At 29.6% G+C, this 24,349-nt stretch overlaps 1 protein-coding gene across 1 annotated transcript; it reads left to right on the top strand.

Moving 5' to 3' along the window:
- Positions 1-230: 230 nt before the first annotated feature.
- Positions 231-23,068, top strand: Nmdmc (NAD-dependent methylenetetrahydrofolate dehydrogenase). Its single transcript, XM_067280164.1, has 6 exons — positions 231-601; positions 12,209-12,393; positions 13,025-13,300; positions 19,635-19,742; positions 21,710-21,928; positions 22,011-23,068. Exons 1-6 carry the CDS (start codon positions 465-467, stop codon positions 22,124-22,126), a joined length of 1,041 nt encoding a protein of 346 aa, XP_067136265.1. The 5' UTR covers positions 231-464; the 3' UTR covers positions 22,127-23,068.
- Positions 23,069-24,349: the final 1,281 nt, after the last annotated feature.

Here is a 24,349-nt window from a genome sequence, read left to right as displayed (position 1 = left end):
GGCGATTGGTTACGTCCCGTCACGTGATGTACACAAAGCACGTGTACTAACTCAACACCATCTGACGGTTAATAATCGAACGATCAACGCGTCTGGCCGTAAACTTTTATTATTATTATTATTATTATTATTATTATTATTATTTTTCTCTCGCTAAAAAATTAATTCAAATGCTTCGTTTCTTATTCGTAGTTTCTTAAAGAGCTTATAAATTAAAATTTAAAATGTATTATTATTATTATTTTATTTTTAATAAAAGATGGCCGGACTCACCTCGTGGAGTTGTGCATGTAAATGAACGAACCGGGCGAGTTAATGCGATTTTCCTGTTTTCTCTTTACGTTCGTTGACCTAATGGCGATCTACTGACCTATATAAGTGTTAATAGTTGTGTATTTTACTATCACTCGACGGCGGTTCGACCGGTAAATGTTAGTTACTCGCGTAAATGCCGTCCTGTAGTTATGAGTCTAAGATATTTGCAGAGAATTCTTTGCAATTTTTGCTCTAGGACGAATTCTAAAGCCCTTCACGCTTGCTCGATGAAACATGGAAACGATCCTTATCACCAAAAATGCTTTATATCTACTACAGTTTCAAGGTAAGAGCACTTTTCTTAACTAGAGGCGTGCAATGCTTTCTGATGAGTGACTAAACATGCATTTGTTTAGTGTAAAAAAACACCTTCATTCATACTTTCTGGATGTGTAATTTGTAAATGAAGCTATGTAAAAAAAATAAAAAACGAAAATATCTTTAGTCTAACTGCTAATTTTTTACAGCTCTTAAAAGGTAGAATTTTTATACTGCAAAGACTGAGAAGATTGTTTTTTAGCTGTAAAAAGTATAGTACAAAAGTACATAAAAATCTTGAAATATTCATAACTTTTATTGGATATAATTCTATTAAACATTCCTATAATTTCACTGATTTTAATCATTTAATTATTATTTTAAAAAGAGTCAAATTATTTTGACATATGTTGGTCGTCACAAATTCGAATGATTAACGTAGAAACTTCTACCTAGATTACAGTCGATACAGAAATTTCAAGACGAGAGAAAATTATAATATTATGAATATACAAAGGAGAGAAAATGAAGCTAGAAAACATTCTTGTTTTCTTATACGTTGATTTGATCGATCGATCGATCCAATCGTCTTCGTCTCAAAACATTTTAAATGTGTCGTCCTTTTATTTGTGTTCTATTAATTTTTAATGAAAAAACAAATAACTGATTTTGTAACTAAAACTTTGTTTTTTTTATCTTCTACCAAAAAAAGGTGATAATGACATTGTATTATATACTTAAATTAACAAACCAGCCATTAGTTAAGGAGTCAGATCTTAAAACAAGTTGGCTTCTTAAGCAATATGAATTAATACAGTAAATTTGAGTAAATGAAAACTTTATACTATATGTGATTTTATCAATAAAATATATACCATATGAGAAGTCATGAGGATATAGTACACACTTAAGAAAACTAAAATAATTTACATACACACACGTATGTATGTATATATACATTATTGTTATGTAATACTTTAAACGGATATTTTTTTTAAAGACAAACTGGTTCCTGGTATTTCTAGTTGTATTTTTTTTTAATAGTTTTGATTATATTTAGTTTCTAAAAGGAGCCATATGGTTTTAGATATTTTTGTTTTGAAATGTTTTTGTGTGATTAAATGTGACATTTTAAAATGTTAATATTAGAAGACGAATTAAAGGAAATTAATAAATGTTTTTTAATATATTATTTTGTAGTAATTATTTTTGATTTGTGTAATATATTTTAAAATCTTTAAGTGTAAAGAAGTTAACATTAAAAAAAATTTGTTGTAATAGAAATTAAAATTTTGCTGGAAATGTTAGTTAATCAATTTTTAATCTATCAAATTTGATGTAGTTTTATAAAATTTAATTTGTCAACGTACATTAATGTTTTTTTTTTTATCATTTTTCTTATTTTGAAATAAACTTCTTCTTTTTTAGCTATTCTGAATTCAGTTGTTGATAATTTTTACTTTATAAAAATTTTTTATGAAATAAAATTATATTTTTTTCATAAAGAAGTTTGTAATTTTAGTTTTTTTTTTAATTAAAAAGATATTGAAAATCTGTAAATTTTACAAGATAGTATCCAAAAGTTCTGGAACTGGGTCTGTGGAAATATACATGTATACCAGACTCATGGTGATTATTGGTTTGTTATGATATAAACCCCTTTGCCAGAAAGTTGTTCTGTCCAAACGGATCAAGTGTTTATTTGTGGTACATACATACTTACATACATACAGGTTTTGTGAGGAAGGGGTGGAGTACACTTGGCAATTTGTGAAAATTGTGTTGCTTGATGAATGCCATTAAGTCTTGTGTTCATTTGGGCAAAGGTTCAATGTAAACCTACATGGTGAAGCAAGTTTATGGCAATAACACACTGTCACAATGAGTATTCAAATGATATTGACAGTTGAAGGAGGACAGGGAGGAGATTGAAGATAATCAGTGTAGCAGGCAACCGGTGACAGCTCTCACTGATGAAAATGTTTCAAAGATTGCTGCGATCATACCACCTGTTTCCTGCACTGGTGTATTGACGTTAAAGTCATTAGTTTTCCAGCATGGACGAAATGAAGAAAGTAATACTGATTGAAATGAAGGATATAGCAATGAAAGAGTTTCAGAAGTGCTTCCACAATCTCTGTACTCACTGGCAGAAATATTGTTTTGAGGAGGGACTTATTTTGAAGGAGGATATACTTCAGCATTATAACTAACAATTTCTGGATTTAGTTTATCAGTCCTGAACATTTGGATGCTACCTCATATACATGCAGCCCTTGACTTTTGCACATAATTGGTTCCTGAAAGTGTGTGTGAATGTTGAATGTTCGAAAGTAAGGGATGTAAAAAAATATGCACCAAAAACTGTGTTTTTAAAGTATTTATTTTTAAATATGTATACATAATGAAGTTAACGAGGCGTGTTTAAGTGCTTTCGGGTGTTTTCTTTATAAAGTTGTCAAGAGTTAGTTGAATAGTGTATCTCATTTTAAATTTGTTGAACCAGCCATTACTTGCTTGAAACACTGTGTTAGAATCTTCATTTAATCTAGTCTTCCAATCTTCATGTAAACTAAGAGCCTTAGCTTGAATAATTGAAAAACTCAGAGACACATTATTTTGATGTTGATCATCAATCCATGATGATAAAAATCTTTCCATTTCATTCATCACTATGCTGTGTCTTTTAGAAACAATCTTTGAAGATATATTTCCACAATTTTGAACATATTCCTTAATTTTACTCTTATTTTTCAAAATTGAACATATAGTAGATCTGTTTACATCATTCAAACGTCCAATTGAGGCAAAAGATTCACCGTTTTCAGAATGTTTAATTATTTCCATCTTTGTCTCGATTGTATGAAGTTTGAGTCCTTAATTTCTTTTTGTTCGTATCAATACTGCAGTGTCTGTTTTTCACTCATGTTTAAATATTTTGTCCTTATTAATTGATAAACAAAATCAAATAAATTGGCAAAACACACAACACATTGATACCCTAATGCAAGACAAACTGTTTTGACCTCTTGCTTGGAATAACACAGAAGTGATCAGGATTCTGAGAAGTCCGCTATTTAGGAAGTAATGTGTGTCCGAGAACGTAGAGCGAGCTATCGCATTTTGTAGTGTATGAGCATTCTGCATGGAAGCAAATGTTTTCATTATCGACAAAAATATTTAAAAAGTTGAATTTTTAAAAAATGTGCGAAAGTCGAGGGCCACCTGTACTCTTGATCATTCAGTTTTTAGGATAATCAGCATATTCAAGCAACACTTGAATAGTGTTTGCTTGAGATCCCTGAGTTTAAAGAAGCCTTAGACAAAAATAATTGTTTTCCATTTGTACATATAAAATGCTATCAAAATTTGTTGATGTTTAGGGTCTCTAGATGTGTGTAACATTTGTGTGAAATTTTTAGCTATTAAATATTATTTACATTGTTTTTGTCGTGTCAAGTTGTCAAAACGATTAAAGACAAAATCTGTATATGACCCTTGGTAATTTATTTGATTTGCATTATTTCCGAAGGTCAATATTTTAATCAGAATCTGAGTAAATTTTGAAAGAGGATAATACTGGTTTTTAATAGGCCAAAAAAATAAAACTATTATTATATCAATGTCTTTTCACTTTTAATTAAATTGTCAAAACTCAGTAAAGATAACATTATCAATGCCAATATCAACCTACTTGAAACATCTACTTGTGACATTTTAACATTATTGGATGATATTGTAAACAGGGAAGTTTTTGATTTATTTTGTAGTTCACCCAAATATTAGATTTAGAATTGAGCTTTAAAGTATTAAACTAACACATGTAGAACTATCTAATTTTCTACATTTTTATTGTTTAATGATTTCACATGTTACAGCTAATAAATAAGCTTAATTACTATATTTAGAACAAGAAATAAAACTTAGAGCTGGTAATTTCTCATTTCTATGTTATACTTCATAATAATTGATGAGCAGTATAGTGAAAATGGTTACAAAGCACCTACTGAAGTGTTCAGATTGTAAGATGACTTTAAGAAAGAGCATGAGATTTAATTTAAAAAGTCACAGTCAAGGTTTATAATGAACTTTTTGGAATATTTATCTTCAAAATTTGGGAACAGCAAAAGATAGGTATAGGAAATCCTCATTAATTCAAACTTGGATAGTTCAAAATCCCATTAGTTCATAATTGTACTATTTGACCTGGCTAGGAATATACAGATTTACATGTTAAGGAATTAGGTTAGTTTGAAATATAACTACTTTGGACAGAATTTTCACTTCAAATTTCAAACTGTTATGCATATGTTAACTTGTTCATTTAGATTGAAATGGCCTCCATACTATAAGAGAACAATAAACCAAGAACAACTCTAATCTGGTCAACATGGCTTTGCTTTTACAGTAACACATTTTCAAGTGTCACCTTACCTATAAAATACCCTTTTCTCTCATCATAAAATATAGCTGGGTTTCAGGATTGAAAAATTGGGCTACAAGTAGCAGATTAAGATATTTGTAAGGTTCTAGGCTACTAGATTTGGGTGACTTAATACTTTTTGGACTACTTTTAAAAATAATTTGGCTACATTTTGAAGGATTCTGCTTTACTTTTATAAAAGCTATTTGTTTGACCTGTGAGGTTCTCACCAGATACTTGTTGTTTACCTACAGTTTCTCTGTGTGTCATATCAGAAATCCTTACGTCAGCGAGCACTTGGTGCAGGTTAATAAGTGGTTAGTAATGCACCAAGGTGTATCCTGGGGGAAATTACAACCAGAGTGGTTCCCCATTGCCTTCTCTGGTGCGCGATGTTACGTGAGGGGAAAAGCCTTCCGGGAGGTCTTGTAAGGGAAACTGGCCCCTATTCAGGTGTTACAAATGTGGAGAAAACCCAGAAAACTCCACGTGGCCAGTCCGTCCGAGCACGGCGCGAACTTGCGACAGAACCGCCCGGCCACTAGTGAGCACACCTACAGTTTAATAATAATTAATATAAATAATGAATAGCATTTTTTATACATAGCCATATTCTGTTTGCTTAATAAAATATATCAGTTACATGGCATTTGACATATTATAAGAGCACAAAGATTTGACTAAAACTTAATTACACACTCACTTCGTTTAACCTTAATATCCGGTATTTCTTGATTGTCCAAACAAACGTTTTCGTCCTCTCCGAGGACTGCCTCAGGTCATTCGAACAAAATAATAAATAGCGCACGCGTATAGTCAAATTATATTCGAATATTTTGAAAGTTCCTCGAGAAATTAATTCAAAAAAATTGGAATCCTGCTCTAATTTATTCTTTTGTTCGAATAACCTGAGGCAGTCCTCGGAGAGGACGAAAACGTTTGTTTGGACGATCAAGAAATACCGGATATTAAGGTTAAACGAAGTGAGTGTGTATTAAGTTAACCGGTATTTAAGTCAAGTAGATGTGGTAACTTAATTACAATTGGGAAAAATAATGATTTGCTAATTGAGATACTGATATATGGTCATTTCTGTCAATTAATGAAAAAAATGTTTACAAGTGAAATAGTTAATTTCTAATTACAATAATTTGTATGATTTCTGCTTGGTTTTTTTTTCCCCCAGTTGGTGGTTGGTTATGTATTAATATACTTCAGATTATTGAGATGTTGCTATATGTATATAAATACAATTAATTGAGTTACTACATATTTAAGTAGCTAATTTAATTTTAGTAGTTATGCTTGGAAGAACAATGCTTTACTTTTTTTTTATAAATAATTCTATGATGTGGTATAGGAGGAAAACTGTTATAGGAGAACATTTATCTACTGCATAAAGTTTACATTAAACTGTAATGTTTATTTTGCCTCTTTTAAACTGTTAGTGCTATCACAAGCAAAGAATAAAGTTATGAAACGTGTGTTTTTATTATAAATTCAATAAAAAAATTTTTTTAATCAATAAATGATTCATTCTAACATGTCCTTTTTTCCCACAATCAAAGTAAGTTATAGTATTCTCTAATTTGCTTCTATAACAAGAGAATTATTTATGATGATTATTCTAAAGAACTATTAGAGTTCTTAAGCAGAATTAAAGAATTTTTTTCCTAAATGATAAAGATTTATTAAGACTTATTGATGATGATTATGATACTATACCAATTTAAAGCTTTTTTTTTTTTGTTTTTCTTTTAATCATCAAAAAACTCTAAACTGATTTTTAATTTTGTTAAATATTCAAAGTTTTTTGCTACATTTTTAATGTGAAGTGTTAAAAATTGCTTCAAAAAGAAAAATAGTAATAAAAGTCTCTTCGTTTTTAAAGTTTCCATTAAACTGACAACAAAACAGAGAGATTTGAACTGTTGACCTTTTTGGGAACTTCTCAAAATTGTGCCTGATATCAGAATTTTGAGCCTGTTTTTAAAAGATCAGCAGCTTGAATCTATTGTCTTTTCATATTTTTTTCTGATACAGATATCATTCAGAACAGTTATCAGGATAACTTTAACAAAAGTTAATAAATAATTCTCAGTGAGATAAGGTATTGTTGTGGAAATTAAGATACCTGCATCAAACTACAAGACCACTTTCTTGATCAGAATGTTTCTGAAAGATTATAAAGCATCATAAGACAAAATTTATAATAAATATTGTTATATTATTTATAAAATAATTATTACTGATTTTAATAGTTCTGAATGATTGGTTATACTTTTCTGCATTTTGCATATTACAGGAAATAAAAAAAAAAATTATTCAAAATATATAGTAGTAGTTTATTTTTTCCTGCAATCAAAGTTATATTTCGTAGAATTAGGAATAATAAAATTTATTATTGAAAATCTAGATGCTTTAGTTTTGTTGATTCATGCTTATATATATAAAAATATTTATCATTGCATTAAGATCAAGAATTAAGGAATATACTAATTGCCTTGATAGTGCTTTATAAGTAAAATGTATAATGATATATTTTGTAATCTGTCACTTGTCTGTAATTATTAATATAAGTGGTTTCTAATTTATACGTTTTGAAATGCGTAAACATCAATAAGTGTACTTTACAATCCCAATACAATAGAGTACTAAAATCCCAATATTTTATCAATATTATTGATGGATGGCAATGTGGAATTTCTTTTAAAACTTAATTTGTAACATTGCGTAATGTTTGCGCACATATGAACATTGAAATTATCAAGCCTTACAAGAAAACTATATCTCAATCTGATTTTACTTACTTTAGAAAATGCTAAAACTAAAAGGTTTAATTTCATTATATTAAGTTTATGTTTGCGTATTAGTTGATTTATGTGCATTCCATTTTATTTACATGTGAAATGAAAAAATTCTCTCGGGAAAAAAGTTTCTGCTTTATAATTGGTTCAGGATATTTTTAAATTTATTTTATAATGATTATATATTACCAGAAACTGAATCTTTTTTATTTTTTTATTAAATGCTTTTTATTTAACTTGCTTTGTGTCGTGTCTTCAAATCTTGCAACTTAAGTTTTCATCCACTAATGGGTAAGATAGGTATCTCCTCGAAGTTTCCACATTCTAAGTACAATGACAATGCATTTTAATGAAGTTTTAGGGTGGTCCCATCCCATCCTTCCAACTACAACCAAATGTGCAAATTTAGCATGTGCTGAAATTGCGGGTGAGATCACGTCTCACCAAATCTCGAAAAACATGACTAATAAGTATTTTTTTCTCCTCCAAATATATTAAAATCATATTGAATAAATTGTTAAAACTATAAAGATTTTTTCAAAGACAAGAGATATTATTTAAAATATTATTGCAATAAATGGAGTCTTAGATGATAAAGTCAAGTACTTTCTCCCCTTGCTTGGCAATTTCTTCTTAGTCTTTCACACCATCTGCCAACCTCCCCATCTTATCTTTCCTATATTCCATTGGCATTTCTTTTAAGTTTGTTTCTGCCTATCATTGCCAGATACGTGAACATAAAATCTGGGATAAATTGAGTTATTCCGTAAAGATACTGGGAATACTGAGATGCTTTAATTCCAGGACATCATATTCATGCAGTAGATATATATTTTTACTCTGCCAGTGACAGAAATACATTTAAAATGTGGATAAAGGAAAAGATACTTCATTGTAGGAACAATTTTTAGAATAAAATTCTCCTGTTGCTAGATGGGAGTCAGAAAAAATCCAGGACAGTCCAGAAAAATAAACATCTGGCAACATTACTCCCATCTGAAGATGATCTAGATGTTAACTAGATTAAAAACTTAGTGATTCTCAACTCATTGTTAAAATGTATTTAATAAATTATTGTAAAATGGAGGACCTGTTATATTTTATAAATATAATTTTAGTCCCCTTCCAGTCTTCATATGACACTGATTATTAATTAAATACATACTATAAAATTTGTGTACTAATATAATTTGGAAATTGTAAAAATAACAGTTAAAATCTTTGCAGAATTAATCATTCAAGAAAAAACATTTGTATTGGAAAATATTTTAGTATCAGTTCAGATGAATATCTAAAATGTTTTTATACGGTTTATAACTGTAAACAGATTTTCTGATGGATAAAAAGATTTTGTTATCTATTTTAAATTTAAAATATTAAAACAAAATATAATCAAACTTCTAATTTTTTATAAACAAAACTGAAGTTTAAGGTCGGCATCTAAACTTACTTTTAATGTGTTTTTTTTGTTGTTGTTATCTACAGCTATTTATACTGTACTTAATCATTTAAAATAGTTTTGCAGACATCTAAATTTATTACGAATGTTATCATAAAATCTTTTTTATAATTGAAATGTATAAAAAATAATTATTCATTTTTTATATTCCAAAAAGTTAAGAATATTTTTAAAATATTTTTACCAGAGTTGTTGAGATAAAACATATAAAGTTAGCATTAAGATCTAAATCCTACAACAACAAAGAGTATTTTACTTTTCAATAACTGAAAATTACTTATGATTTTTATCACTATTTTATAGAACGTTCTCTATATAACAGGGCAAAATGAAACTCATTGCCAACAGTTTAGGTATTAATTCTAGGCTTAAAAATAAGCTTTTTTGTAAATATTTTTTTATGCAGTATTCCACCTAAATTTCCAATTATTCGTGTTTTAATAGCATCATATAAATGGCAATAGGGACATTCCAAGAATGCAATTATTCTAATATATCGACAGGCTATTATTTTCCAACTAACACTATCATTTTACATGAAATTATAAATCTAGCAAATAACAAATACATTTTTGGTAAGATGATTATCAATCTCATTTCCATTCAAGTCTGATCATTCATTTTTCTATTTGTCTTTCAGTAAATAAAATGATGATGATGATGATGATGATATACAAATTTACTTGTTGAGGAGTATAAGTTTTAGACTCGACTCATGTCTGAAAGTTGACTGTCATACTTGTCCTTAACCATGTCAAAAACATCAACATTATTTAAACTTCATCCATTGTTAAGATGCATTTGATTTAATTCAGCTGAATATCCACAGTCGCTAGTTCATCCTATTGATCGTATCCTTTTGTACTACAGTAGAATCCCAGAAACTCGACATTCCATAAAACTTGTCATGTCATTGTAAATAAATAAATAATCTAATACCTACGTCTACACTTAATACTACAGTCAAATAAATTATCACTCTTTGCTGGTGATACTTGATGATAACATCAATTCTGCATGTTACCAAACAATGTAACTCTTCTTCTAAGGTGCCACTGCAAAATGCCATGATGCAAATGTCACTAAATCAAAAGTAGTCACTGAAGAGCCAATATTTTTTTAAATTTAATTACAAATAGAAATAGTCACTATTGGTATGTATTTAATACATACATGAATTTGCACATAGAAAATTTTCTAAAAAGGTATTATATTTAGATTAGCATCATTGCTATGACGTAAAACTCCTTCATTTTTGGAGACGTGTCACCTTCTCGGTCCACATTAAGTTTTTTGCAAGACTCTACTGTATCTCAAATATTCTAATCAATGATGTTATCAGCATAATGTTTATCCTGTCAAAAGTTCAAAAAATCTGTTTTTAAACATTTGGTTGCTTCGATTAAATAGTGTACAGTACATTAATCTCTTATTCATGAAAAATATTGCCTCTCTTGGCTTCTGTAAATGAAAATATTAAAATTTAAATGTAAATACCAGGTAGTTGATTGTTTAACATGTGTTCATTTCTGAATAAAAATAATTAGAAATGAATGCATTTTTAATAACTGAAATATATATAAAATTGTTTTATTCTTCCTTATTAAAAGTAATTTGGAATTTCTTATATTTGATTATGACTTTGTAACAATTTATTAGATAGAACAGACCAGATTTTCCAGTTTCTATCAATGAGAGAGATTACTGTAACTCGGCATTAGCCAGATATGTTCAGATATACAACCTATTTTCGTAGTCCGTCTTCAGGCTTGGAATTCAAAATATAAATCATTATAAAATAGCATATTCAAATTATGGAATTTTTGGATTGTATATTCAAACTTAATATTTTAAAATATAAACTTGGACATAGTTTATTCATTCAAGAGATTAACTAAATAATAATCAAAAACAAGATCAAATAAAATTTAACAAATGAAGTTCATTATAGTAGAATACTGAAGTCAAAAGTTTAAATATACTTTCTTTTCTATGATGTATTTCCGGGCTTAAGATAATTCTTTTACATTTCTGGCATTCAGGAAATTGTCTTTAATTTTGCTTTAGTATATTTCTATCTCTTCATTGTTAGTACAATCTCCAATTGTAGATAGAATAAAGTGGACGTTGTTAAGGTTATATCGCACATTTGAGTCATCCATATAGCCAGAATTGTGTTATAGTGCCTTTTTTTTAACATAATATTTGTGTTCTTTGAGCCACATTATTATATTTCTTTTCATAACACCAATGTAATATAAATTCACTCCTAACTGTTGCTTTTCACAGATTATTTGTATACCTGTGTATGAACATAAATATAATGAACCAAAACAAGATAAAATTGTTTATTCAACTAATGTATAAACTCATTTTCTCAGCATCAGGTGGTGTAGTACAGTTTTTTTGTCTCATTATCAGATCACAACAGTTCTAATTCAAACTTCTAAATATTTGTCTGGTATCAAACTATCCAAATAAAATAGCATAATTAAAAAGGATCCATTATATAAACAATAAATTAACATGGAAGCAAATGAACTAGATATTTGTATTTCTAGCTTGGCCAAATCTTAGGTAATAAATAATCTGCTTAATACCTGTTACATTAACTTTTCATTCTTATTCTACTGTATTATTTGAATGTCATGCTAATAGGCTTGCATTTAACTGCTTCATCCTAAAATGTGTAATTATATTTAAAAAATGTATTAATTTTTGATACATTTCTCAATTGTATATATATTTTTTTCTGTTCCATAAAAAACAAAATGCTTAATGTAATTTACAACTCTATTAAAATCCATTTCTTTATATCTATATTAATTGTTAAAACACATATAAAAATTTTTTCGTTACATTGAACTTAAATTATAAAAATAATATAATTTTCTCATTTAGATATTAATTAAATAAAATTTCACTTTTTTTTTTTTATTTTAATAGAAAACAAGCTGAAATTATCAATGGAAACAAGATAGCATCAGAAATTAAAGAAGAAATCAAACAAGACATTGAAAAGTTAATAGCCTCGGGTCGGCGACGACCTCATTTAAGTGTTATTTTGGTAGGAGACAACCCCGCCAGCGGAATTTATGTGGCAAATAAGTTAAAAGCTGCGCAAAAAACAGGTTGGTGTCTCAACCGATCTCCGGTACACCTTGAACCGGATCTCATTATTAGTGTCATTATCAAAATCAAATGTGAATAAAATTTTAAAACTAGACACTATGAAAAATAACTAGACTTTTTAAAAATTTTTATTAGGGAATTAAATACAAGACTACTATTTCTAAATTTATTTAAAATTTCTATTTTTATTATACAATAATTAATATATTTTTATCTTATGAAATATAAAGAGTTAACTTGAAACAACTAATCAATTAAAATTTTTTTATTATATAAAGTATTAAAATTAAATTTAAAATTTTTAAATGTATTTTGAATTTTAATCAAGTTTTATTAATGTAATAGTTCTTTCACATCCTTAAAATATTCAGCTAAAATTCATATTAATGATTAAACTTTTTTCCCCTCCTAAGAAGTCAAATCTATTAATTTTAGACTGGAGAATTGGCTCTATTTTGCACAATAGATTGTTTGTGCATTTACAAAAAAATATAATTTTGTTTATTTAATAATAGACAATTTATAACATACTTTCTATAAAGCTAATGGATTTGACAACCAAATATTAAATTAATGTTTAAAAAGTTGTTTATTAAAAATATAATAAATATGATATATTTACTCTATTAGGTATCTCTAGTGAAACTATCACACGGCCTTCTTCAATTAGCCAACAACAACTTATTGATATTATTCATCAGCTGAATGACAATCCTGATGTCGATGGAATTCTAGTACAACTTCCCCTCCCAAACCACATGAATGAGAGATTTGTGTGCAATTCAATAACACCGAGTAAAGATGTTGATGGCTTTCATGTTGTAAATGTTGGAAGATTTTGTCTAGATATGAATGCTTTAATACCGTGTACACCTCTAGGAGTGATGGAGTTATTACGTAGAACAGGTATGGTTTTTTTTTAATATTTAGTGCTAAAAAATACTTTTTGTTTTATGGAATATACAGTTTTTATTTTGAATATTTGCTTTTTTTGTAAGCAAAACAAATTATATGCTTGAGAAATCTATCTTCAAGTTTTAATGTAAAATTACTACTGAATTATCTTAAAACTTTAAGTGAATTAATAATAATCTAAGCTTTATTTTTCAGTTAGAACTTTAAAAAAAGAAGATTGTGCAATAAAAATAATTAAGTCGTATATGAGTGCCTTGTGTGGATATTTACTGGACATGGGCACTGAATGCATTCCCAGTCTGCACCATAGTAATCAACGATGGTTATAGCTTGAGGTTAAATTATATATGTTTAGAATGTTGCATGTCATTTTCAAATACTTATCATTATATTACTGTTATGTGTATAATAAATGAAAACACCAATAAAATCCAGATAATTATCAAAAATTATAAATAGATGACAAAAATTTCTACATTAGAATTAAAATATTTAAGTATAACACTTTTAAAAGATGCAATATCATTTTTGTTTTATTAATAATAATAACTCTCCTGTGGCCACCACGTGGTTGTGGAGAGCCCAGTAATTTTACTGATCCATAGGCAATGCAGGCTGGAGCACAAGCTCCTGGTAGGGACAACCATGCCAGTAATGTCTGAGGAGAAATGAAGCTAAGAGTGACTACACCCACATTCTGTGGAGATATTTACCATGGTACTAATCAGGTCTAAGTATGATACTGGCTTGGATGTTACCCAGGTTAACAAGTTCCACATTTGTGGGTTAGGCAGAGGCTCACATTCAAAAAGTAAGCCACAGTCTCCCTTGGTTACCAGTGGCAAAAGCAGCACCAGCCCAAGCATGGCTACTGCAATGCCCTCAACAGATGTGAGGAACCAACCTAGCCTTGGTGTTTCTGTGGCAATGCATCCACAGACCACAAAGGCTGGAAAACCATGCCAGCGGATGAAATGAACAATAGAAATGAACGAGTTTATCATCTGTACTTACTACACCATCACAAAACTTCAAACAAGCATGACAGCATACAGACAACTACACCATAGATTCACACAACAATATCCTCACCTCATTGTCACTGAACAAAGGGTTGTTGATCAAAAAAGAACAATTATACACAATAACCTTATCCCACAATCAACACTTGAACTTATCAAACAACAGGTTGCTGATCAAATACATCAACAGACAGAAACATCTAACATTAATGAAGATCGTGTAACCTGTCAGGATAATCCAGCAACAAGCACTGATTACAGCACAACAACTACCACTATTGATACTACAGACACTTCCTCATCCACCACTGATAATGTAGACATAGATTTGGTTAATATGCTCTCACTTATATTTCAGGGAACACTCACTAAATATACAAGCACAGATCCCACACAATGACCACGAATACCAAAAATCAACACGTCAAAGGTAGTAGGAAAAACACTAAATTATGTAAACACTCACTTACTACCACACTACATTCATTAATTTCTACACTCTCAGACATTAATACATTAGTTTATGCTGGGGCAGTCACAGTAGTAACACACCATGGTCTGAAAATATACTCACAGACAGACACATACAAAACACAATTTTATCACAAGGCTGCCTGGCAGAGAAGAATAGAAACACAAATAAATGACATTAGACAGCAATTAGGCAGGCTGACATAATACACTAAAACAACATAAAACCAAAATTAAAGAAACAACTCAAAAACATTTACAAGAAAATCAAAACACACACAAAACATGAACATCTCAACACACACATCACAGAATACATTGATACATTAAAACAAAAACTTGCAGCCAAAGCACATAGACTCAAACAATACAAAATATGTTCACTACAAAAACAACAAAATAAATCATTTACAAACAATGAAAAACTTTTACAGACAAATTAGCACCAAAACAAACATTGATACACAGCACAGTGGCACACCAACAGAAGAAGAACTCACAACTTACTGGTCTTCTCTTTGGTCCAATGCTGTTACACACAATGCTGATGCTGGCTGGATTGAGGAGGAGAACAAAAACTTGCACAACATACCAGCTATGCCCTGTGCTGAAATAAATGTACATGACATCAGCTACTTTGTTAATAGAACACACAACTGGAAGACACCTGGTGTAGACAACATTCACAATTTCTGGTACAAAAAGTTTATATCACTGCACCAGGAACTAGCTAAACCCTAACACACACAATCATTAATCCACAAGACATGCCAAAATTTCTTACTCAGGGCATCACCTACATGAAACCTAAAACAATACCATAAACCCACACAATACAGACCAATTACATGTCTTCCAACACTCTACAAATTATTGACATCCTGTATCGCAAACAAAATATACAAACATGTTGAAGAACACAACATTCTTACGGAACGACAAAACAGTTGCAATAGAAATCACAGGGGATGCAAAGAACAGTTACTCATAGATTCAGTAATTCTACAGCAAGCACACAAACAACACAGAAACATACACATGAATGGTTTTCTGTAGTCTATATAACAGTGTTCCACACAGTTGGCTGCTACATATTCTACACATGTACAAAATACATCCATCACTCATTGCATTCTTCCAAAACACTATGCAGCAGCAGTGGAGAACAACACTACATCTCAGAATTCATAACACTTCCACACAAACAAACCAAATGCTTAGCTCTGGTCCCATCTCTCTGGTCTGCTTAGCCCTGAACCCATTATCTAACATGTTAAATAACATGCAACATGATTACAACATCAGACATGAAAAACAACACATTTTACATTGTCACATCTCATGTACAGTACATGGACAGCATAAAACTATGCATTCACACAAAAACAACTTCATCAACTCCTACAGATCACACATTCATACTCCAAGGACATACAAATGGAGTTTGGCCTAGACAAATGCAAAACACTTCACACAGAAATAGGAGTCCCAAAGAAAGGAGATTTTGCACTTGGAAATGGAGATGTGATTGAATCAATGGAAGAGGGCATTCTACAGGTATTTAGGATTCCAGCAAGCCAAACTAACAGAACATAAACAAATAAAGCAGAGATTAATTAAAGAATACCAAAGTAGGTTAAATGCTATTCTCAGAACACAGTTAAAGCAATAAACACATATGTCGTCCCAGTACTCACATATTCTTTTGGAGTTATACATTGGATTCACACAAATCTTGAACAACTTTAAAGGAAAACAAGAACAACACTTACTAAGTACTTAATGTGATCTTGTGACAACATCATCCTAAATCAGCCATAGAAAGATTAACCCTTCCATGTAAAGATTGACATAGTAAACCTTCACCACAAACAAATACAGACACTGTGAGAGTTTTTCTTCAAAAACAAGAAACATCACAGTTATAAAAAGCAGTAACTCTAGCAGACTTAAATAGCACACCATTAAACTTACATTCACATCATACAGATATGACACAATATATAAAATGCATAAACACTGTTAAGCAATTGTGGGCTTGTAAGGCACTCCATGGCAGACATTCCTATGACGTAGCCCAGGATTTTGTTGACAAAACTGCATCAAACAGCTAGTTAGCTCGGGGATGTCTCTGGGGAGACGGAAGGGTTCATAATTGTCATACAGGATCAGATCATAAATACTAAAAACTACAGAAAACACATACTCAAAGATACAACATTCACAAATGACACATACAGAAAATGTCACATCATGCCAGAAACTATACAACACATCACTCTGGTTGCAAGCTACAGACAGATTATTCACATAGACATAATAAAGTATCAAATATAATACACCAAGAACTTGCAAAGAAACACAGATTATTAGACATTCAGGAACCATACTACAGACAATATTTGAAAACAACATGCACAAAATGTACTATGACAGAGCCATAATCACAGATAAAACAATTTACCACAACAGACCAGACATCACACTCATTGACAAACACAATAAAATCACATACATTATAGACATATCTATTCCAAACACTTACAATGCACAAAACACTGTACTGAAAAATCAGCAAGTGCACAGACTCACCCAGGAAATAAAGCATCTGTGGAGGATTGATAATGTGCTTATTGTACCTGTTCTCTCTTCTACAGGTGTCATACCACACACACTACACAAAAGCCTGGGAACATTACAATTGAATAGAAACACATGTATCACACTATAGAAGGCCACTATATTGAATACATGTCATATTGTTTGGAAATTCCTGAATACAGATACACACACTGACACTTTTATTTAATTTTTGTCTTGTTTTGGTTCCTATGCCTTGACTCTGGTTTAGCATAGTACACAACAAAAACAATTAACATATGACTTTCGAATGCCTGTAAAAATTTAAATTAAAAAAACCAATGAAATAAAGCAAGAGTAACAATTAACAATTAAAGATATTCTTGTGATAACTTGCATTGTAAACTTTCATAATAATGGAAAGGACTTTCCATACCTGGAATTTAAACAACGGCTTCTATCAGTTTTGTTTTTATATTTCACTTCTCTCTGTAATTGCTTACATGGGTCTTCACTTCACTGATGATCTTACCCTCATTTTATCATACTCAGGTTCACCTATTATTTTATAAACTGTTAGTCCAGTGATTTCTTTTCCCATGTAAATTTATACATCCGTTCAAATAACCTTCTTACTAACGGCCTATTTATATATCCAGTATAGATTGTTTCTATGTAGTATATGTATTGTGATCTAGTATATGTACCCCAAATTTGAGATTAGTAGATAAGGAATCCTTATTGTTTAAGATATAGTACATACAAGAATTGCATTTATAAGCTATAAATCAGATTATTAAATTTGGTTACTGCCTTTTGAAAACATCAAACAATTGCTGGATTAAATTAATCTATATATATGTTCGTTTGTTTGCTATACACTCCTAGGCCATTCAACTAATTGCTTTGATACTCTGTAGTTTACATTAACATACTTCTAACTTAGATAATGTTGTACATTCCACCGCAAAATATCAACTTAATTTCTATAAATCAATTAATTTCTATCTAAATTCAATTTGCTAGCTTTACATATAGTGCCATCTATTGACAAAAATTTAACAAAATAATAAACTAAATGTAATTCTTACGAAAAAGGATATAATTTTTAAAATATATATAATATTTACTTAATTACTGCGACAATGATATAGCACAAAATATAGCATATAGCACAAAATAGACTTGCTATATCATTATTGGGACAGGTAGCATATAGCACTTGCCTGTGTTGAATTGAAAGTGTTACCCTGTAAAAAGTCTTACAATTATTTAATTTTCCACATCTAACAACTTTGGGTTTTTTTTATTTCTGAATGGTACTTTCTTAATTCTAATAGCATCCTCCAGTAACCGAGTGGACAAAACCACCAACACTGGTAGTTAGTTAGTTGTGGGTTTGGGCATGGTCAACAGGTTGGCCACATGAAGTTTTCCAGGTTTTCTTGACGTTAGTAACACCTAAATAAATAGGGTGTAGCTTCCCATAAAAGTCTTCCTGGGATGCATCCCTTTCAGCAGATTGCTCATGTGTTGTGTTGCTGTAACCGAGTAAACCAAACTAATTCTAATGAGCAATTATTTATTGTGACATTGTCACAACATTCTCAATTCTTTTAGTGGTTTTTGCCCCTGTACATCATACTTTTCCTGTTAGATAACCAGCACAACTCTGTTGCTATCTAACTCCATTTAGGGGAAATTTTGAATTAAAGTAATGTAACTTCCAGTTCAAACTAGAAGTTTGTATGTAGTTAATCTGGACCTCCTGCAACTAAGCTTTCCATATCTGGTCTTGACTTTCATCTATCTAACTCCTTTCTCAAGATTAAGGAAGGACAGACAACAACAGACAGGTGGATTATAGTGGGAATTTATAAATATACAATTTTTTCAAATAGTATTCATAAAATGGTTTAAAGTGTTGGTTAACGATAAATAAACACTTTAAACCATTTTACATTTACTTTTATACAGTTTATGAATACAAAGTTGATTTATCTAGTGCTCACTATATAATTTTAAAAAAGTCAGTAATAACAAACTGAAGAGGGTCAGAAGGCCTGAAATACATTTCTTTGTATAATAAAGTTGCAATATCCAGTTACTGGTGTGTGTTCCCTGTGTGATTTAATTCTCTTCAGCAAAATTCATGCTTATCACCAAAGGAGTGTATATGTTGCCCCTTCATTATTTTCTAAAAACTTTTTAGTTGTACATATTCAGTTAAGTCTTATCTCATTTCATTACAGGAATCAAAACATTTGGAAAAAATGCAGTTGTCTGTGGTCGATCAAAAAATGTGGGAATGCCAATGGCCATGCTACTTCATGCAGATGGAATAGGAGAAACTCAAGCTGGTAAAAATGATTAAAAAATAATTTTGTTATTTTAAGTATTCAAAATAAACACATTGCCTTTTATATATCAGACAATATTTTTCCTAAACAAATGTTTTTTGCTTGTTTAACTTTTTTTTTTCAAATATAAAAAGAAAAAGCAATTTGCTATAACAAGAGTATTTAATAACCAAATTTTTAACAAGATTTAAAATTTTCTTATTGAAAAATAAACACACAAATAATACTAAAAACTGTTATTCCATATTAGTAAACATATCTGATTATCCAATAAGATGGATTTGTAATTTCTCTTTTGAATTATTTAAAATAAAATATTGAGAAATATTATGACCACGTGCTTTAAGGAATACTCTTCCGAACTAAGAACTAGGAATTGCTTGATTGTTATTTAATTTACAAGTTGGTGCTTTAAAGATTCTATAGATTCTATAATAGCTGAGCAAGAAGAGATAAAGATTTTTGTTTTTGACAATTTAGCATTTATGTCAATTATTTTTTGTTATATTGACATCATTTTTCTTAAACTTGTTTTTCTAAATTAAACAAAAAAATAAAATAAATTTAGAACGAATGGATGTAGATAATTCAGGTAACTAATTTATAATTATCTAAAAGAATTCTATATTATTGAATTCTTACAATTTGTAATACAAAGTACCTCAAAAATGAAAGAAAATTAGTTTAAAAAATTTAGTTAATATGTGTACATAAATTTGGCATATTTAATAAGTCATTATAAACATAAAAATTGTTATAAAAGTATAAATATTTATACCTTGGGTTTGAAAGAATTTGAATTTTGGTTTGTAAAGAAAATAAGAAATTGAATAATAACAGTGTATTTAGAATAAGATTAGATTCCAACTGCAGTATTTCATAACTGATATGACATTAATATTATTCCATTTCTTTAAATTATCAGTAAAATTCTAATAATGTAAATAAATTTAACTCTATTCAATGAGAATAAATTATTCTTGAGCATTTATAGACCAATATTTCTGAATTAATCTTATAAAATAAATTTTCTCAAGCAAATATGTTAGGGATGGTAATAGCTATGTACAGAAATTACAAGAGTAAACTGTATTAAAAATTTAGTTTTGTATTAAAACTAGATTTCAGAAGTAAATAATTAGAATTTTAAATTAAATTTTTTACTCCAGAAATATTTATAAAAATCATCTAATGCATTGCTTCATGATTTCAAATGAATTTTTCTAATAAATTATAGAAAAATAAATTTAATTTTTAATTTTTTCTTAATAAATAAATTCTCTGTAAAAGATTACAGAAAATAAAATTTTGGATTTTTTTTATTTTCAAATTTATTTATTTTTATTTAATTATTTTACTTAATTTATTATTAAATTTATGTTTCTGTAATCTAGTTTTTCGGGTATTTAAATCGGTGTTATGTAGTTTTTAGTTAATAGTATTGTTCGTGTAATGACAAACACTATATTGATATAGTATTTTAGATTTTGTACTTATATCGCTTAAAAAATCTAACTGATTTTTAAATGAAACTTACTTACATTTAGCTACATTTCGATTTAATTGCAACGTCAGAATATTTTGCCAAACGTCTTTAAAAGTAAAAAAATATCCATTTTTACAGCAACTGCTTAGCACAAAATAAATTTCGGTAGCTGTGTATATAATGAAATATTAAAATGTTATCATTAAACTGGATAAACTTTTTATCACATGTTGATAAAAATTATCAATGTAGCTGCCATCACAAACATGTAGTGGTATTAATTTAGATTAAAACATATTAAGAAGTAAATATTTTTCATTTTAGTTACTTTTAGCAATAATATGATTAACTGAAATATAATAAATAATGAAGATTATTTTTACTTATATTTTACTTGTTATCTCAAAGTTTTAAACTAATTAATACACAAAAATATATATATATTTACACATTTCGTATTTTAATCAATTTTAAATCTTAGGAGATGCTACAACAACCATATGTCACAGACACACTCCAGCTGAACAATTGGTACACTTTACAAAGTTGGCAGACATTCTGGTGGTGGCAACTGGAATACCGCATTTAATTACTGCCGACATGGTTAAAGAAGGAGCCTGCGTCATAGACATTGGAATTACGAGGATCAAAGATCAAGTTACCGGTAAATCGAAATTGGTTGGAGATGTCGATTTTGATGGTATGTTAATATTTCTTGCGTACTTCTTAACAAAATAACAAAAGTGCTGATTGAACAAAATTAAATTTTTTTTTTTTTTTAGGTGTTGTACAAAAAGCCAGTTATATCACCCCAGTGCCTGGAGGAGTTGGACCTATGACTGTTGCCATGTTAATGAAGAACACTTATCTTGCAGCTATAAATCGTATCAAATATTAATGTTAAATAATTAGTGAAGGGTAGCTTTTGAAATAATTTATTTGTTGTTTATTGTATAAAGAAATTTTAACTAATTTAATTGTTTTTAATTTATATGGGTATTCCAGTTAATATATACATATATATATATATTTTATTTTTAAATATTTAATTGTTTTATTATTATAACCTTATTAAAAACTAACAAATTTTATTTGTAAATTAATTGGTACGTTTTATTAATTTTGACATTTTAATGTATACATTTCTGATTGTTTCAATACACAAATTTTTTTAATAATTATTTTTCTTCTTTAATTTGCTTCTACATTTTTACTAGGAGTAAGTGTAATATGTCTTGATACAGCAGCTGCATAAAGAGATATTACACTTACTCCTATTGGAAATGTAGAAGCAAAAAAATACATGCACCTTTTACAGAAATATCCATTTTGACCCTTATAGGCATGTCTAATCCAGTCACTCCTATAATGGATTAGACACTCCTGTAATGGTCAAAATTGTAGCCAGTCTTGTAGTTTCAATGTGCTGATGCAGCATATGTTAATTACCATATTTTAAGGCATGTAAGATGAAACATTTGTCCCAAAAAAAGCTCAAAAATTGCAACTTTACATATGAGACACAGCAATCTCTCATAGGCCAATGAATTACCCAAACGACCTTCAGAAGACTACAGGTAAAAAGGTTGCCTGTCTCTGGCTGGGTAGAGGTTAAGTGTGCATGCCAAAATTGCCAAATGCACGATGCAAAGTTTTCTCACATACCACCAACATTTTTTGGGAGAATATTACATATGGGTCTTAAGTATCGGGAGAACCTTTTCAAATAATCAAAAATTCACCTACATAAAGTGTATAGTGATTTATTTACCATCTTGTTGCCTGGCAATTGATCCAACAACTGAACAGGATAAAATTTACAGTTGATAATATTTATTTCTTTATTCTACTGTTTTTAGCATTTCTCTACTCAATAAAATTATATTCTATTAAGTTAAAATACAGAGTTGTCAAAATTAAACTTCTTCAACACAGAGGGCTCCAAAGAGTGTTCTAATACTTGAAATGAAACATTTGGACAACATGTACTTCAGATGATGTGCTCACCATTTATTAAATAAAAATATTTTGATAAAAAGTCACTGATAGGTGATGGAGTTATGCAACTGGGATCTGAACCTGTTCCATTATTGGAGAATGGTATCTTAACATACTAATGACTTTTTGATCCCAGAGCTTCAATAAAGTTTCAAGATACCATATGCAGGAAGATGGTGCACCATACCACATCTCTCACTCTGTTCAACATATGTTAAGGGAGACTTTCATGATTGAATGGGTGATCAGTCATTACTTCCTTGATCTCCTTGGTGTCCTTGTTTTACCCCATATGACTTCTGGCTATGGGATTCATTGAAAGACCAGGTCTATTGTGAAAGATGTGCATTTGTGTCATATCTAAAGAAAGAGTTCGTCGACATGGTCTTGTGATTAAAGCAGAATCATTGTTTACCAATGGAAAACATGCTTTTGTGAATGGAGCTCATATTGAATATTTGTAACTGTAATTTGCATAGCCCCAGCACCATCTATCAGTGACTGTTTGTACAAAAAATTTTTATTAAATAAATGGCAAGTGCATCATCTGAAGTACCTGTTGTCCAAATTTTGTTTTGCTTCAAGCAGTAGAACACACTCCAGAGCCTTCTGAGTTGGAGAAGTTTAATTTTGACAACAGTGTATATACTACAACTCAGTGAAGATGTTGGGTATTTATTTTTTAAGTGAGCCCTATGTTGTGTGCTGGAAAAGTCACTGGCTTGCCACATTTGGCATTTGTGCCAAGGATTGCCTATCTCTGACCTAGCCCAACTTTTCAATAAAAAAATACCATTGTTTAATTAAACATTAACAATAATTTTTTTCTATAGTTAAGCAAGCAGCTTCTGCATATATTCATGCAGAATATTTTAATTGTAAATGACTTCTTTTAAACTTCTCCTTTTCCTTCATAAATGAAAGTGTACATTGTAAGCTTACTTTTTTATTAAATAAGAATACAGTAAAATTTTGGGAAAGAATGCCAAAAACATGGAATGGCTGAAACACTTTTTTCCTAAATATTCTGTGCTGAAATGGGGGGGGTATGTCTGAAATGCTCAGACGTCTTATGTTTGCATCTATGATCTAGAACAGTGTTCTCAACTACCAGTATTGGAGA

The sequence above is a fragment of the Centruroides vittatus genome, unplaced genomic scaffold (assembly GCF_030686945.1).
Source record: "Centruroides vittatus isolate TY-2023 unplaced genomic scaffold, ASM3068694v2 contig_882, whole genome shotgun sequence".
NCBI classification, from domain to species: domain Eukaryota; kingdom Metazoa; phylum Arthropoda; class Arachnida; order Scorpiones; family Buthidae; genus Centruroides; species Centruroides vittatus.
The sequence above is the reverse complement of the archived record's forward strand: the minus strand, read 5'-3'. Positions and strand labels throughout refer to the sequence as shown.

What these genes read in the sequence shown, in the direction of transcription:
- Nmdmc (XM_067280164.1), top strand. Translation starts at nt 465, where the DNA reads ATGAGTCTAAGATATTTGCAGAGAATTCTTTGCAATTTTTGCTCTAGG. An exon ending in GGAGTTATTACGTAGAACAG is followed by an intron (nt 13,301 to 19,634) that starts GTATGGTTTTTT and finishes ATTTCATTACAG; the next exon opens with GAATCAAAACATTTGGAAAA. An exon ending in TGGAGATGTCGATTTTGATG is followed by an intron (nt 21,929 to 22,010) that starts GTATGTTAATAT and finishes TTTTTTTTTTAG; the next exon opens with GTGTTGTACAAAAAGCCAGT.